Source organism: Tamandua tetradactyla, chromosome 8, assembly GCF_023851605.1.
Source record: "Tamandua tetradactyla isolate mTamTet1 chromosome 8, mTamTet1.pri, whole genome shotgun sequence".
Classification (NCBI taxonomy): domain Eukaryota; kingdom Metazoa; phylum Chordata; class Mammalia; order Pilosa; family Myrmecophagidae; genus Tamandua; species Tamandua tetradactyla.
The window spans coordinates 71,932,311-71,950,204 of record NC_135334.1 but is presented as its reverse complement, the minus strand read 5'-3'; the positions used below and the strand labels follow the sequence as shown (position 1 = coordinate 71,950,204).

The following is a 17,894-nucleotide window of genomic DNA, read 5'->3' as shown; positions in this document are numbered from 1 at the left end:
GTTCCGTGATTTATTTTTTCATACTTTCCATTTCTTCTTTTTGTTCATTCCTTGCCTTCTTCATATCCTCCCTCAATTCATTGATTTGGTGTTTGATGAGGTTTTCCATGTCTGTTCGTATATTCTGAATTAGTTGTTTCAGCTCTTGTATCTCATTTGAACTATTGGTTTGTTCCTTTGACTGGGCCATTTCTTCAATTTTCCTGGTGTGATTTGTTATGTTTTGCTGGCATCTAGATATTTAATTACCTTAATTAGTTTATTCTGGAGATTGCTTTCACTTATCTTACCTAGGGTTTTCTTGCTAGATGAATTTGTTGTCTATCTGTTCTTTGACCTTCAGTTCAGCTTTTTCTGGACCTCTAGCTTAGGTTTTGTTTAACAGAGGATAATTTTTCAGTTCTTGTTTTCTTGTTTCTTGCCCTGCTTGTATGGTACCTTTTCCCTCCCCACCCTTAGGAGGTCTACGTAGGTATTATAGACTCCAGCCAGGTTTTCCTGGACTAAACTGGCCTCCTATCAGGGGGAAGGAGTCACGTGCATCAGTTTTCCCTGAGGGTGAGACCCAGCAGGTTAAAAGACTTTCCTGTGAAGTCTCCTTGTTCTGTTTTTCTTATCCTGTCCAGTATGTGGCGTGTCTGCCTGTGGGTCACACCAGCAAAAGATGTTGCGGCACTTTTAACTTTGGAAGACTCTCCCTGCTGGGGGCGTGGTGGAGACAGAGGAGAGGTTGTAGGCTGGTTTTAATGGCTTCAAATTGCCAAGCCCTGGGGTCTGAATTCCTTGAGGGAGGAATTCCACCTGAGTTGGGCTTCACCCCTCCCCTAGGGAAGGCACAGGTGGGAGACAGCCCTGAAAACAGCCCGTTTCTGCCTATGCCTGTGGCAGCTGCAGTCCGAGAAGTCCCGCTGTTGAATCCAGAGGCTGCCAAGTCTCCGTAGAAACACAGCCACTAAAACCTCTGTTTCCTCCCCTTTCCTCTTTTTCCGTGAGCCCAATGAGTGACCTCCGCCTTGACCAGGTTTAGAGTCTCTTTCCTTTCCCTCTGGGAAGCCGCCTGTGGGGGAGGGGTGCCGGGCGCCGTCCGTCGCAGCTTGGGGAACTCACGCTTTTGGGGAGGCTTGCAGCCGTTCCAGCTGGTCCAGACTGGGGTACGCTGTATGTCCTGTCACTGACGTGACTCCGGGAGCTGTTCTGTACTGTTTCTGATTGTTTAGTAGTTGTTCTGGAGGACGAACTAAAACGCGCACATTGCTAAGCCGCCATCTTGGCCCTTCCTCCTATACATAGGAATTTGAGAAACAGGAGAGGGAAGGAGGTGATTCTGCTTCAAAAAGGAAATGAGACATTAATTGGATTTTGTCAAATAAAAAATTGCCAATAAAGAAGAATTGGATCTTGTCAAGTAGGAAATTACCAAGTAAAGCAGTGGTCCTGACCTGAACCTGCAATATCTCCAAGGTATGCCTGTGGTGGAAATATCATACTTCCAACCCTGCTAAGAAAAAGCAGAGGATGAAAAGGAGACAAGAAAACAGGAAGGGAACTGTGAGGAGAAAGAGAAATGTATGGAGGTAGAGAAAATAAAAGGTAGCAAAGGAAAGAGACTCAGGGTATTCTGCTTTGAGTATTATTCTGAGATCAGCTGTGATTTCCACATCTACAGATCAGTTCATTCAGGCTTTAGTTATCTTAGTACCTATAAACTCTGATTTCACTGGGTAGAGCTACGGCTCCAAGTTCTTTAATTAAGCCTTGGGAATATTATCTGTATTGGTTAACCACAGTAACTCACCTAAGCAAAGATTATTCTTGAGCTTTACAAATGAGCCAGATCAAACTAAACAAGGGCTTGTTGCCTTGTTGGCTGTAAGCATCATATATACACAAGTCCTACTGAGAATGCTGGCCAACAAAACGCTCATCTGTCCACACTGAGAAAGAAGCTTGTGCCAGAATTTAAATGTACACATTGCTTTCTTCCTTGAGGAAGTTTTTCCATGAGAAAAAAACGTCAGCTGAACTAAATAATGTACATATTGATGTACTTTCCTTTTATTCTGGCACAAGTTCCTGTTCTTGTCAGAGACTGGGTTCTAATAGCTCAAGGTCTGGCACTAGTCTACAGGTCACACTGAGTCACATTGATCTGGGTGCAAGGCCACCTTAGAAAAACAGTTCTTATTTAGGTGACATTCCATTATCTTGTTTAACTCACAATGGGCCTGTGGACTAGTCAGAGTGAGTATTATTTTCTCCTCTTATATATAGATGAAAAAGAAACTAAGGCACAAAGAGACTATTTATCCAAATTTATATACAAGTAAATTCTCATATAATTTCCCACTATGTGACTTGCATGCATCTGTGGACTAATTCTTTATTTAGCTGGAATTATTAAGAAATCTATTTATTTCACAAAAGCTAATTTTCAAACAACCAGCTATATTCATGTATTCCTTCATTTAATGAACAGACATTGATTCCTATTATGGCATGTACTGTGCTAGGTATGGAGAATTCAGAAATGACCTCAAGGTACTCACAGTATAGAGCAGATACAAACAAGTAAACCAGTAATTACAGTGTGTTGTGATGAGTGCTAGGATCAAGAGCCAAATCTGAATGAGATGCTTTAGATTTCTGTTCCCAATCTTCCTTTTCCAAAGGGAACATGCGGTTTGCACAGATAGGGCTAATAATCTGATAAACTGATTCCAAAGAACCCAGGTTTGCCTTATCAGGGCACTGTTGAAGATACTCAGTAGTACCAACTGATGAGGTCAGGATTACTTATAACCAAATTTTTTAAAATGTTAAAAACTAAGGAAATCTTAAAAAAAAAAAATAAAACAACAAGCCAAGTTAATCACAAAGCAAGAGATTCAAAAGTAGAAGGCATGTGTGTGATTGTGAAAACATTATGGCTGATGCTCCCTTTATCCAGGGTATGGACAGATGAGTAAAAAAGTAAAGACTAAATAAATAAATAAGGGGTTAAAAAAAGGGTAGATTGCAATACTGTTGGTCAATGAGAGGGAGGGGTAAGGGGTATGGGATGTATGGTTTTTTTCTTTTAATTTCTTTTTCTAGAGTGATAGAAATATTCTAAAAATGACCATGGTGATGAATGCACAATTATGTGATGATGAGTCATTGATTGTATACTTTGAAAGGACTGTAAGGTGTATGAAGATATCTCAGTGCAAATATTTTTTTAAAAAAGAATTAGAAGGCATGAAATAAAAAATAATGGATAGGGGCACTGGCTTGCGGCCTGGCTAGCTCGCCACCTGCAGGGGGGCAGCTACCGGGCATCTGTCCAGATGTCTGCAACGATGGAAATTCAGTTACCACAATTGTCTCCAGAAAAGAGAAACTAAAAGACATTAACAATGGATGAAATTGGGAGAGATATCATAAAGCTACCATCAGGCCCAGATAGCGAAACTGGTTAAAAAGTCCTTTATGAGATTGTATAATGGTAGAACTTTCACAGTGTAACTGTGTGATTGTGAAAACCTTGTGTCTGATGCTCCTTTTAACTACCTTTTTGACGGACAAGTAAAAAATGTGGATTAAAAATAAATAATGGGGGAACAAATGTTAAAATAAATTTAGTAGATTGAAATGCTAGTGATCAATGAAAGGAGGGGTAAGGAGTATGGTATGTATGATTTTTTTCTGTTTTCTTATTTCTTTTTCTGAATTGATGCAAATGTTCTAAGAAATGATCATGATGAATATACTACTATGTGATGATATTGTGAATTACTGATTATATATGTAGAATGGAATGATCATATGGTAAAAATGTTTGTATTTGTTGTTATGTTTAAAAAAGATTTTTTAATTAAGAAAAAAGTCCTTCATGAAGAAGAAAGTTCTTATGCAACATGATGGATTTGGAAACCCATGAAAAGAGGCCAATATTTGATGTTACTGATCTCAACATCTTCAAAACAAGATATATCACCTCATATTACCGATTTTTGTGAAACGAAGCATTACTTGTGTGGCTACTGTGCAAATTTCAAGAATATAGCAATCACTTTTCCTATTCAGGAGGTCCTTTTTCGGCAACAGCTATATGGAATCAAAACCCGGGATGCAGTACTTCAGTTGTGGAGGAATGGATTCTAAAACTTGTATCGCTGAATTCTTCCCCCATTAATGCAGAAGACAACTACACTGGCCCTTATGTTTGGTCTGTATGGGGATTTTACTTGCCTTCTCTGTAAGCACATCAGCACCGTAGAGTTTGTAACTCAGAGCGTGGCAGCAGTACTTCAGGGACAACAGAAGCAATTTTCACTCCATTTGAAGGAGTTTTAAACATTGCTTCAAGACCACAAGCATAATGACAAATTTACAAACACTTACCAGGTTTTCAGGTCACTGAAATCCCATGGAATTGGAGAGCATTATCGAGATTTGGTACCCATTTTTTTCCATATTAGATTCAGCAATGTCCTTTTATTTGGCCTTCGAGGTCCCATTAAGGAATATTTGCCCACTGCAACAACTCACAGTGCTCATTTGGTCAATGATTTTATCTGTGGAGGGCTATTGGGTGCTATGTTGGGATTCTTGTTTTTTCCACTTAATGAAAAGACTCAAATGCAGGTTTGGGGAATTTCAATCTTTCCCCAAGGTTTTCCAAAAAATCTGGCTAGAACGGGATAGGAAACCTACAAACCTTTTCAGAGTTGCCCATGTGAATTACCATCGGTCCCTCATATCTTGGGGTATAACCAGTGCTACTTATGAATTCATGTTAAAGGTTATATGAAAGAATCATTAGTTAAGTACCATTTATTAACCAAATAGACCTAAGAAGAATGCAGTTCTGCCTGGTTGATAATCAGCCACATACTGGTTGGTATCATAAGTCCAGGGTACAGTAAACTATGGGCAGAACTGTTTCTTTAAATACCTAGAACAACAAAATAAAAGGTTTCAAGAGGAAAATTAATTTTTTTATTTTTTAATTATTACCAAGAGCTTTAGGCTAATGGTCTGATTAATAGTTGTCTATCTGATAGCCTTTGACAAGAAACCTACTAGTCAAGATGATTCTTTTTCCTGAAAACATTCTTATCCTTCTGTACTGAAAAATAAATGGCCGTAAGCAGACAGAGAAAAGGCTTTCAGAGGCCCATGACTTCTTAGGGTTATTTTTGTTTCTCCATTTCTTGCTTCTTTACTCTTCAGAGGAGTTGCAAAGGATAGTCTTCATTAAATTTGAACACATACACGTTACAACGTAGAAAAACAGCTTTTTCGATATAGGCTTTTCACAATAAATAGCTGGTATTATTTTTGAAAATAAGTACCTGTTGAGATATTATCCTGACTGTTTCTGTTTAAGCATGATAGTCAAGCAGCTAATGAAAGATCCCCTTTTGCTCTCTGAGCTTGAAAGTTTTCCATTTCATTCTGAATGTGACCTTTAACCTTTCTAAAATATCTTTATATTGATTTTATTTATTTCATTGCCAAGAGATAGGAGACTCAAATTTAGTTATAGTCATTTGATCCTGTTAAGAAGCTTCATATTAATTGCATATGGATCAAACTCGGGTTAGCTATGTTTTTTTGCATGCCAAGAGGCTATGGGGTTTGTTTGTTTCCTTGAATTGCTCCTGTTGCCTTGGATTGTTCCTTAAAACAAAAACACTTCCATAAATTTTTATTTTAGAAGTCTAAGTCTATTAATAACAGCCCAGTGTTGTTGGTTTTTGTTTTGTTTTCTGGTTTCTAAATGTTATGAGGTGGGGGAAACGCAAAATAGATTCCACCCCACAGTGTTAGCTGTCTTTTTATGTTATTCTTGGAAATAGATGCTTTTAGGGCTTTGACATTTTGGGAACCCAAGTTTATAATTGTATCATTAAAATAATGAGAGTCTGAAAGCATAAGATTTATTTGAAGAGTTATTTTAAATTTTAGGAGTTGGTAATAGCCAGATGACATACTTATACCTTAACAGAGACCAAAACTTATTTGTCAGAGGAATCAGATTTTTTAGAGGATATTTCCAGATAAAAAGGCAAAATGACTCATACATCAATTAGATAAATAATAAAATATGTGGAACATTCTGGAGAAATGGCTTATCACTTTTTTAAAAAATCCACCTCTATAAATATTATATAGTTGGGATTATTTTCCAGCATCTGACAATGCACAGAGAATTTAGATTTCTTATTACCAGTTTTTCATCATTCTAGTGATGAAAATGTACATATACCCACCAAAATAAAATCAGGGCCTCCATAGTTTATTCATATTATGGGCATATAGTCCAAAAAAGCTGTTTCACCTCTAAATACAGGATCTTCTACTGTAAAGGATTAGGAAACATCATCAAGCATCTGTCTGGCAGTAAAGAAGCTAAATAGCTTTTATAGCAGCTCTGTTTAACAGTGTTGTGCTAGAAATGGCAGTTTATTTTCAAAACCAAGATGCAGATTTAGAGATTTATGAATGTAAAGATTTGATACCAAATAAATGTGAGTAGCATCTTTTTGACCTATTAGAGCCAGGATTTGAAAGGAGTTGAGTTTCAGAAATGAATGAGAAAGGCACTATGATGTTCCACTCCCTCCTTCACACCTGTGTGTGTCTGGGCATGTGCAGGCGTTCTGGGTGGCCTATTGCATGGCAGTTAGCCCAGGGTGATGCCTGGCCTTGGGAATGAACTCCCTGCTCCTTAGTTCTATGGGCTTCCTTTTCTTCTTTTCACTGTTGGCCATCACCTTTTTTTTTCTTTAATTTCATTGTAATAACCTAAAAACAAAAAATTTCTTATTTTAGCGTTTTTTATGTATAATTCAGTGGTATTATATCCACAGTGTTGTGCTGCCATCACTACCATCCATTAACAGAAATTTCATCATTCTACAGTACTTCCTTTTTTCTTTACATTCCATGCAGGTTATAGAAATCTAAGTTCTAAAACACTTTTGTAAAATACAAGAGAATTCTAAGAATGCTTTGGTTTCTGCTGTTTCAAATATATGGTATTTAAAATATGTATTTTTTTTTGTTTTTTAACTCCTATAATATTTTTTATTTCATTTTTACTTTCTACATCTGTGCTGGTTTGAAACGATGTGTGTACCCTAGACAAACCATGTTTTGGTCCTAATCCCATTTTGTAAAGGCAGCCATTTCTTCTAATCCCTATTCAGTATTGTATGTTTGAAACTGTGGTTAGATCATCTCCCTGGAGATGTGATTTAATCAAGAGTGGTTGTTAAGCTGGATTAGCTGGAGGCATGTCTCTACCCATTTGGGTGGGTCTTGATTAGTTTCTGAAGTCCTCTAAAAGAGGAAACATTTTGGAGAATGAAAGAGATTCAGAAAGAATGGAGAAGAATGACATAGCCACAAAAAGCAGAGAGAACCAGCCAGTGACCTTTGGAAATGAAGAAGGAAACGCCTCTCTAGGGGCTTTGTGAAACAGGAAGCCAGGAGAGAAAGCTAGCAGATGCCACCATGTTCACCATGTGCCTTTCCAGGTGAGAAAGAACCCCAGGCTGTTCATCATGCGTCTTCTCACTTGAGAGAGAAACCCTGAACGTCATTGGCCTTCTTGAACCAAGGTATCTTTCCCTGGATGCCTTTGATTGGACATTTCTATAGACTTGTTTTAATTGGGACATTTTCTCGGCCTTAATTAGTTGCTAGTTGTAAACTAGCAAGTTATTAAATCCCCCTTTTTAAAAACCATTCCGTTTCTGGTATATTGCATTCCAGCAGCCAGCAAATTAGAACAACATCTTTGAAGATCTTACTACAAATACATTACCAAGAATAGTTTTGTGTATCCTATAGATGCCTTCAAATTGACAAAAGACTGAAAAGAATTTATGATAGCCAAATGCTTTGTCTGAACTTAAAATATAATGTGTTATAAATAAGTTATTCTAGCAATTGCTTTTACTTTCACTATAAACTAGTGTAATAATTTTGAAAAGGCAAACTTAATTGAATAACTTCATCTGAAAAGCTTTAAAAGTGACCTTTCTGGTATATATGTGGCACAGATGGGTCATGAACACAGAACACTGGGTTTTGCTTCTTATATTTCATGTCTGTTGCCACCAGAAATATGTATGGATTCTGAATTTTAACACAATTTGAGGTGGTATGAGGCCTCAGGACTCCCACAGTCTAAACACAACTTTTATATGGTAACAGATTTGGGTGTCTTATTTGTCTCATTTATGGGTGAGACAAAGTCGGTATTTTGTCTCAATAGTCAATATTCAACTTGTAAGTTGATTATGTAATCACATGCTATATATTGTGAACTGTGCAATAAAAGAGAATTGTGTGTAAAAAAAAAAATGAAGCGGGCCAAGATGATGGTTTAGTGAGGTGTGGGATTTAGTTCGTCCTTCAGAGCAGCTAGTAAATAGCCAGGACCACTACAGAACAACTGCTGGGCCACGTCAGTGACCAGACACATAGCATATACCAGTCTGGAGCAGCTGGACTGGCTGTGAGCCCATCCAGAATTGTGAGTCCCCCAAGCCGTGGAGGCCGGCATCCCTCCCCCACAGGCTGCTTCCCAGAGGGGAAAGGAAAGAGAGTTTATCAGCGGCAGGGGCTGAGCGCAACCAAACTCCAACTGTGGAATTAATTAAAAAATTCTGACTACTGAAAATAGGCCCCCAGCTCAGCTGAACCTTTAGTAAAAGTGAAGGTTGCTGGTTTTTGCCCCGGTGCAGAGAGGACAGGGCTGACGGGGGGTGGTGGGTGAGGGGATACACAGGTTTTTTTGGATTTAAAAATGTCTGGGCCCTGAAGGAAAGCAGGGGACACATAGGACCTAGAGAAACACAGCGCATCGTACCAACTTAAGCTCTTGATTGGCAAACCTGAGGAACGTGGGTCTGGCTCTGAAAAGGATTTTTCTCTTTCGCTTTTGTGGCTGTGTTTCTATGGCTTGACTGCCCTTTGGATAAAGCTGCAGGGCATTTTGGGCTCCACTGCCCCAGGTGTAGGCAGAATTAAGCTTGTTTAATGTTCATCTGGAGCCTGTGCCATCCCCAGGAGAGGGGTGGGGCCCAGCTCAGGTGGAATCCCTCCCTCAAGGAGTTCAGACCCCAGGGTCTGAAAAAGTGAAGCGATTAAAACCAGACTACAGGGCGGGCCGCGGTGGCTCAGCGGGCAAAAGCGCTTGCCTGCTATGCCGGAGGACCTCGGTTCGATCCCCGGCCCCAGCCCATGTAACAAAAACGGAGAAACAGAATACAATAAAACAAGAAAATGTTTAAAAAATGTTTCCCTTTCTTCCTTCCTTCCTTCCTTCTCTCTGTCTTTCCTTTAAAAAAAAAAAAAAAAAAAAAACCAGACTACAACCTTTCCTCTGTCTCCAGCACACCCCCAGCAGGGAGAGTCTGCTGAAGTTAAAGGTACCGCATCACTTTATGCTGGTGAGACCTGCAGGCAGAGAAGCGCCACATACTGGGCAGGATAGGAAAAATGGAGAGCCCAGAGGTTTCATAGGAAAGCCTTTCAACCTGCTAGGTCTCACCCTCAGGAAAAACTGATGCAGGTGATTCTTTCCTCCTGACAGGAAGCCAGTTTGGTCTGGGAAGATCCAGCTGGGGTCTATAATACCTAAATAGACCCTCCTAAGGAGGGGAAAAAGGCATCATACAGGCAGGGCAGGAAACAAGAAAACAAGAACTGAAAAATTCTGACCTGTTAAATAAACCTAAACTAGAGGTCCAGAATAAGCTGAACAGAATGTCAAAGAACAGATAGACAACAAAGTCATCCAGTAAGAAAATCCTAGCTAAAAAAGGTGAAAATGATCTCCAGAATAAACTATTTAAGGTAATTAAATGCCTAGACACCAGCAAAAAATAAAAAATAACACATCATACTAGGAAGATTGAAGATATGCCCCAGTCAAATGAACAAACCCACAATTAAAATGAGATACAGGTGTTGAAACAATTAATTTAGAATGTTCGAACAGACATGGAAAACCTCATCAAAAAACAAATTGAGGGAGGATATAAAGAAGGCAAAGAATGAACAAAAAGAAGAAATCAAAAGTCCAAAAAAACAAATCACAGAACTTATGGGAATGAAAGGCACAGTAGAAGAGATGGGAAGAAACAATGGAAACCTACAATGTCAGATTTCCAGTGGCAGAAAATAGGATTAGTGAACTGGAGGACGGGACATCTGAAATCCAACAAGCAAAAGAAAATATAGGGAAAGAATGGAAAAATATGAGCAGGAACTCAGGGTATTGAATGACAACATGAAGCACATGAATATACATGCTATGGGTGTACCAGAAGGTGAAGAGAAGGGAAAAGGAGGAGAAAAACTAATGGAGGAGATTATCACTGAAAATTTCCCAACTCTTATGAAAGAGTTAAAATTACAGATCCAAGAAGTGCAGTGTACCCCAAAGAGAATAGATCCAAATAGACGTACTCCAAGACACTTACTAATCAGAATGTCAGAGGTCAAAGAAAGAGAGGATCTTGAAAGCAGCACGAGAAAAGCAATCCATCACATACAAGGGAAGCCCAATAAGACTATGCATAGATTTCTCAGCAGAAACCATGGAGGTGAGAAGACAGTGGGATGATATATTTAAATTACTAAAAGAGAAAAACTGCCAATCAAGAATTCTATATCCAGAAAAACTGTCCTTCAGAAAAGAGGGGGAAATTAAAACAATTTCAGGCAAAAATTCACTGAGAGAATTTGTGACTGAGAGACCAGCTCTGCAAGAAATACTAAAGGGAGCACTAGAGGCAGATACGAAAAGACAGGAGAGAGAGGTGTGTAGAAGAGTGTAGAAATGAAGACTATCAGTAAAGGTAAAAAGAAGAATTTGATGTGACATAAAATCCAATAGGCAAAATGGTAGAAGAAAGTATTACCCATACAGTAATAACACTGAATGTTAATGGATTAAACTCCCCAATCAAAAGACATAGACTGGCAGCATGGATTAAAAAACAGGACCCATCTATATGCTGTCTACAGGAAACACATCTTAGACCCAAGGATAAATATGGGTTGAAAGTGAAAGGTTGGGAAAAGATATTTCATGCAAATAACAATCAGAAAAGAGCAGGAGTATCTATACTAATATCCAACAAATTAGACTTCAAATGTAAAACAGTTAAAAGAGACAAAGAAGGATACTATGTACTAATAAAAGGAACAATTCAGCACGAAGACATAACAATCATAAATATGTAGGCACCGAGCCAGAATGCTCCAAAATACATGTGGCAAAGACTGAAAAGAGAAATAGACACATCTACCATAATAGTAGGAGATTTCAATTCTCCACTCTCATCAATGGACAGAACATCTAGACAGAGGATCAATAAAGAAACAGAGAATTTGAATAATACAATAAATGAGCTAGACTTAACAGACATTTATAGAACCTTACACCCCACAGCAGCAGGATACACCTTTTTCTGAAGTGCTCATGGATCATTCTCAAGGATAGACCATATGCTGGGTCACAAAGCAAGTCTCAACAAATTTAAAAAGATTGAAATCATACAAAACACTTTCTCAGATCACAAAGGAATGAAGTTGGAAATCAATAATAGGCAGAGTGCCAGAAAATTCACAAATATGTGGGGGCTCAACAACACACTCTTAAACAACCAGTGGGTCAAGGAAGAAATTACAAGAGAAATCAGTAAATATCTTGAGGCAAATGAAAATGAAAACACAACACATCAAAATTTATGGGACGCAGCAAAAGCAGCACCAAGAGATAAATGTATTGCCCTAAATGCTTATATCAAAAAAGAAGAAAGAGCGAAAATTCAGGAATTAACTGTCCACTTGGAAAAACTAGAGAAAGAACAGCAAACCAACCCCAAGACAAGCAAAAGGAAAGAAATAATGAAGATTAGAGCAGAAATAAATGAAATTGAGAACATAAAAACAATTGAGAAAATTAACAAAATCAGAAGTTGGTTCTGCAAGAAAATCAATAAGATTGATGGACCCTTAGCAAGGTTGACAAAAAGAAGAAGAGAGAGGATGCAAATAAGTATGATCAGAACTGGAAGAGGAGACATAACCACTGATCCCACAGAAAGAAAGGAAGTAATGAGAGGATACTATGAACAACTTTATGTTAGTAATTACGACAATGTAGATGAAATGGACAACTTCCTAGAAGGGCATGAACAACCAACATTGACTTGAGAAGAAATAGACAACCTCATCAACAAACCAATCACAAGTAAAGAAATTGAATCCATCGTTAAGAAGCTTCCCAGACTTCCGGAGAAGATGGCGGCTTAGTAAGACGCGCGGGTCTTAGTTCCTCCTCCAGAAAAGCAACTAAAGAAACAGAAACAATACGAAACAGCTCCCGGAGTCACGACAGAGACCAAAAAGACAGCGTACCCCATTCTGGAACAGCTGAACGGGCAGGGAGAATCTGCTGCGGTGAGATACCCGACGGGCGCGCGTTTTCCCAGCCGGGGCGGCTGGCGACTGGGGTCCCCTCCACGCACGTGGCTCCCCGGTCTGACTGGGAACGTTGGATAGCGGGGCCCTCCCGTCACGCTTGGCGTTTCGGGCCAGCTGGGCAGTTGGGACCTGCACTCTCCCAAGCCGCGGCGGCCAGCGACCCCCGCCTCCACGCGCGGTTTCCTGGGCCGACTGCCATGCAGACAGACGAGCACCACGAACGCCACCTACTGGGCAGGAAAAGAAAAACAGAGCCCAGAGATTTCACAGAAAAAGCTTTCAACCAGCTGGGTCCCACACCCAGGGAAATCTGATCAAATGCCCAGACACCAGCAGAAAATAATGGATGACGCTCGGAAAATTGAAGATATGGCCCAGTCAAAGGAACAAACCAACAGTTCAAATGAGATACAGGAGCTGAGACAACTAATGCTGAATATACGAACAGAAATGGAAAAATTCTTCAAAAACCAAATCAATAAATTGAGGGAGGACATGAAGAAGACATGGGCTGAACAAAAAGAAGAAATAGAAAGTCTGAAAAAACAAATCACAGAACTTATGGGAGTGAAGGACAAAGAAGAAAAAATGGAAAAAACAATGGATACCTACAATGGTAGATCTAAAGAGACAGAAGCTACAATTAGTGAACTGGAGGATGGAACATCTGAATTCCAAAAAGAAACAGAAACTATAGGGAAAAGAATGGAAAAACTTGAGCAGGGGATCAGGGAACTGAATGACAATATGAAGCGCACAAATATACGTGTTGTGGGTGTCCCAGAAGGAGAAGAGAAGGGAAAAGGAGGAGAAAAACTAATGGAAGAAATTATCACTGAAAATTTCCCAACTCTTATGAAAGACCTAAATTTACAGATCCAAGAAGTGCAGCGCACCCCAAAGAGAATAGACCCAAATAGGTGTTCTCCAAGACACTTACTAGTTAGAATGTCAGAGGTCAAAGAGAAAGAGAGGATCTTGAAAGCAGCAAGAAAAAAACAATCTGTCACATACAAGGGAAACCCAATAAGACTATGTGTAGATTTCTCAGCAGAAACCATGGAAGCTAGAAGACAGTGGAATGATATATTTAAATTACTAAAAGAGAAAAACTGCCAACCAAGACTCCTATATCCAGCAAAATTGTCCTTCAAAAATGAAGGAGAAATTAAAACATTTATAGACAAAAAGTCACTGAGAGAATTTGTGACCAAGAGACCAGCTCTGCAAGAAATACTAAAGGGAGCACTAGAGTCAGATATGAAAAGACAGAAGAGAGAGGTATGGAGTAAAGTGTAGAAAGAAGGAAAATCAGATATGATATATATAATACAAAAGCCAAAATGGTAGAGGAAAATATTATCCAAACAGTAATAATACTAAAAGTTAATGGACTGAATTTCCCAATCAAAAGACATAGAATGGCAGAATGGATTACGACCCAGCAATACCACTGCTAGGTATCTACTCAAGGGACTTCAGGGCAAAGACACAGATGGACATTTGCACACCAGTGTTTATAGCAGCATTATCTACAATTGCAAAGAGATGGAAACAGCCAAAATGTTCATCAAAAGACGAGTGGCTAAACAAACTGTGGCGTATACCTACGATGGAATATTATGCAGCTTTAAGACAGACTAAACTTATGAAGCATGTAATAACATGGATGGACCTAGAGAACATTATGCTGAGTGAGTCTAGCCAAAAACTAAAGGACAAATACTGTAAGGTCCCACTGATGTGAACCGACATTTGAGAATCAGCTTGGAATATATCATTGGTAACAGAGACCAGCAGGAGTTAGAAACAGGGTAAGATAATGGGTAATTGGAGCTGAAGGGATACAGACTGTGCAACAGGACTAGATACAAAAACTCAAAAATGGACAGCACAGTAATACCTAAGTGTAATGTAACTATGTTGGAACACTGAATGAAGCTGCACCTGAAATATGGTTTTTTGTTTGTTTGTGTGTTTGTATCTTTTGTTTTTGTTTTTTTTCTTTTTCCTTTATATATATATATATATATATATATATATTATTAGTATTATTATTTTAATTCTCTTCTCTATATTAACATTCTATATTTTTTTCTGCTGTTTTGCTAGTTCTTTTCCTAAATCGATGCAAATGTACTAAGAAATGATGATCATACATCTATGTGATGATACTAAGAATTACTGAGTGCATTTGTAGAATGGAATGATTTCTAAATGTTGTGTTAATTTCTTTTCTTTTTTTTGATTAATAAAAAAATTAAAAAAAAAAAAAAAAAAAAGAAGCTTCCCAAAAAGAGAAGTCCAGGGCCAGATGGCTTCACATGTGAATTCTACCAAACATTCCAGAAAGAATTAGTTCCAGTCCTGCTCAAACTCTTCAAAAACTTGAAGAGGAGGGAAAGCTACCTAATTCATTCTACAAAGCCAACATCACCCCCATACCAAAGCCAGACAAACATACAGCAAAAAAAAAAAAAGAAAAAGAAAAGAAAACTACAGACCAATCTCTCTAATGAATATAGATGCAAAAATCCTCAACAAAATTCTAACATATCTAATCCAGCAGTACATTAAAAGAATTATACACCATTAACAAGTAGGATTCATCCCAGTTATGCAATGATGGTTCAACATAAGAAAATCAATTAATGTAATAAACCATATCAACAAATCAAAGCAGAAAAGCCACATGATCATCTCAGTTGATGCAGAAAAGGCATTTGACAAAATTCAACATCCTTTCCTGTTGAAAACACTTCATAGAATAGGAATAGAAGGATGACATGATAAAGGAAATATATGAAAAACCCACAGCTAACATCATCTTCAACGGGGAAAGATTGAAAAATTTCCCCCTAAGATCAGAAACAAGACAAGGATGTCCACTATCACCTTTGTTATTCAACATTGTGTTGGAAGTTCTAGCCAGAGCAGTTAGACAAGAAAAAAAAAATACAAGGCATCAAAATTGGAAAGGAAGAAGTAAAACAGTCACTGTTTGCATATATGATACTATATGTCGAAAACCCCGAAAAATCCACAGCAAAACTACTAGAGCTAATAAATGAGTGCAGCAATGTGGCAGGTTGAAAGATCAACACTCAAGAATCTGTAGTGTTTCCATATGCTAGTAATGAGCAATCTGATGGGGGAATCATGAAAAAAATTCCATTTACAATTGCAACCAAAAGAATAAAATATTTAGGAATAAATTTAACTAAAGAGACAAAAGATCTATACAGAGAAAACTATAAGAAATTGTTAAAAGAAATCACAGAAGAACTAAATAAATGGAAGGGCATACTGTGTTCATGGATTGGAAGCCTAAATATAGTTAAGATGTCAGTTCTGCCTAAATTGATTTACAGATTTAATGCAGTACCAATTAAATACCAAAAAACTTACTTTTCAGAAATAGAAAAACCAATAACCAAATTTATCTGGAGGGCACAGTGCCCCAAATAGCTAAAAGTATCCTGAGAAAGAAAAATGAAGTCGGAGGTCTCCCACTACCTGACTTTAAGGCGTATTACGAAGCTACAGTGGTCAAAACAGCATGGTACTGGCATAAAGATAGATATACTGACCAATGGAATTGAATAGAGTGTTCAGATATAGACCCTCTCGTCTATGGACAATTGATCTTTGGTAAGGGAGTCATGCCAATTCACCTGGAACAGAACAGTCTCTTGAATAAATGGTGCCTGGAGAAGTGGATATCCACATGCAAAAGAATGAAAGAGGATCCATATCTCACACCCTATACAAAAATTAACTCAAAGTGGCTCAAAGACCTAAACATTAGATCTAAGACCATAAAACTTTTAGGAGAAAATGTAGGGAAATATCTTAAAAGTCTTATAATAAGAGGCAATGTCCTAGACCTTACACCCAAAACACGAGTATTGAAGAAAGAAAGAAAGAAATGGGAACTCCTCAAAATTAAACACTTTTGTGCATCAAAGAATTTTGTCAAGAAAAGAACAAGACAGCCTACACAATGGGAGACAATATTTGGAAACAACATATCAGATAAAGGTCTAGTATCCAGAATTTATAGAGAGATTGTTCAATTCAACAACGGAAAGACAGACAACCCAATTACTAAATGGGCAAAAGACTTGGACAGACACTTCTCAGAGGAGGAAATACAAATAGCCAAAAGGCACATGAAGAGATGTTCAACTTCCCTGGCTATTAGGGAAATGCAAATCAAAACCACAATGAGATATCATCTCACACCCACCAGAATGGCCATTATCAATAAAGCAGAAAACAACAAGTGCTGGAGAGGATGTGGAGAAAGAGGCACACTTATCTACTGTTGGTGGGAATGTCAAATGGTACAACGCTGTGGAAAGCAGTTTGGTGGATCCTCAGGAGGCTAAATATAGAATTGCCATATGACCCGGCAATACCATTGCTAGGTATCTACTCAGAGGACATGAGGGCAAAGACACAAATGGACATTTGCACACTAGTGTTTATAGCAGCATTATTTACCATTGCCAAGAGATGGAAATAGCCAAAATGTGTCCATCAACAGACGAGTGGCTAAACAAGCTGTAGTATATACATACAATGGAATATTATGCAGCTGTTAGGTAGACTAAAGTTATGAAGCATGTAACAACATGAATGGACCTTAAGGACATTATGCTGAGTGAGATTAGCCAGAAACAAAAGGACAATACTGTATGGTCTCCCTGATATGAACTGACATTAATGAATAAGCTTGGATAATTTCAGTTAAAAACAGAGGTCATCAGGAGATAGAAATAGGATAGATATTGGGTAATTGGAACTGAAGGGATACAGATTGTGCAAAGGGACTGATTGTAAAATTCAGAAATGGATAGCACAGTGCTACCTAACTGTAATATAATAATGTTAGAACACTGAATGAAGCTGAATATGAGAATAATAGAGGGAGGAGGCCAGGGGGCACAAATGAAATCAGAAGGAAAGATATACAATAAAGACTGAGATTTTATAATCTAGGAATGCCTAGAGTGTATAATGATAGTGACTAAATGTAGAAATTTAAAAATGTTTTGAATGAAGAACGAAGGAATGTCAATAATGCAGGGTGTTGAAAATAGATGGTAATTAATATTTTAAAAATTGTGTGTGAGAATAAAGCAAAAAATGTTTGGTACAAAATTTAGATTTTGACTAGTGCCTTTCCTAATATAACTTATGTGGACAGCTTAATTGAACATCATAAGTACATGGAACCTTGAGTAGGCATGAGATTCTTTAGGTTTACCGAGAGTGATGCCTCGATAATTACCAGAAGGATTTGAACAGTGAATAAAAAACTATTTGTAAAGTACCCTTGGGGTAATGGTGAGAAAGGGGGAAAATCCAACTTCTCCAAGTGGAGAAGTCTTGGT

General features: G+C 38.2%; 1 protein-coding gene across 5 annotated transcripts in view; it reads left to right on the top strand.

Annotated features, from left to right (window-relative positions):
- Positions 1 to 17,894, top strand: part of PAAF1 (proteasomal ATPase associated factor 1) — a 159,173-nt gene that overhangs the window by 101,255 nt on the left and 40,024 nt on the right. Inside the window, exon 10 of one of the 5 annotated variants that reach the window (XM_077113618.1) lies at positions 4,066 to 4,207. The exons of 3 other annotated variants lie outside the window; for them this stretch is intronic. In XM_077113618.1, coding sequence (XP_076969733.1) covers positions 4,066 to 4,174 — 109 coding nt within the window. In that variant the 3' untranslated portion in view covers positions 4,175 to 4,207. Of the gene's footprint in view, positions 1 to 3,844; positions 4,042 to 4,065; positions 4,208 to 17,894 lie in introns of those variants that run through there. One more of the 5 variants, XM_077113620.1, reaches the window with a different exon arrangement.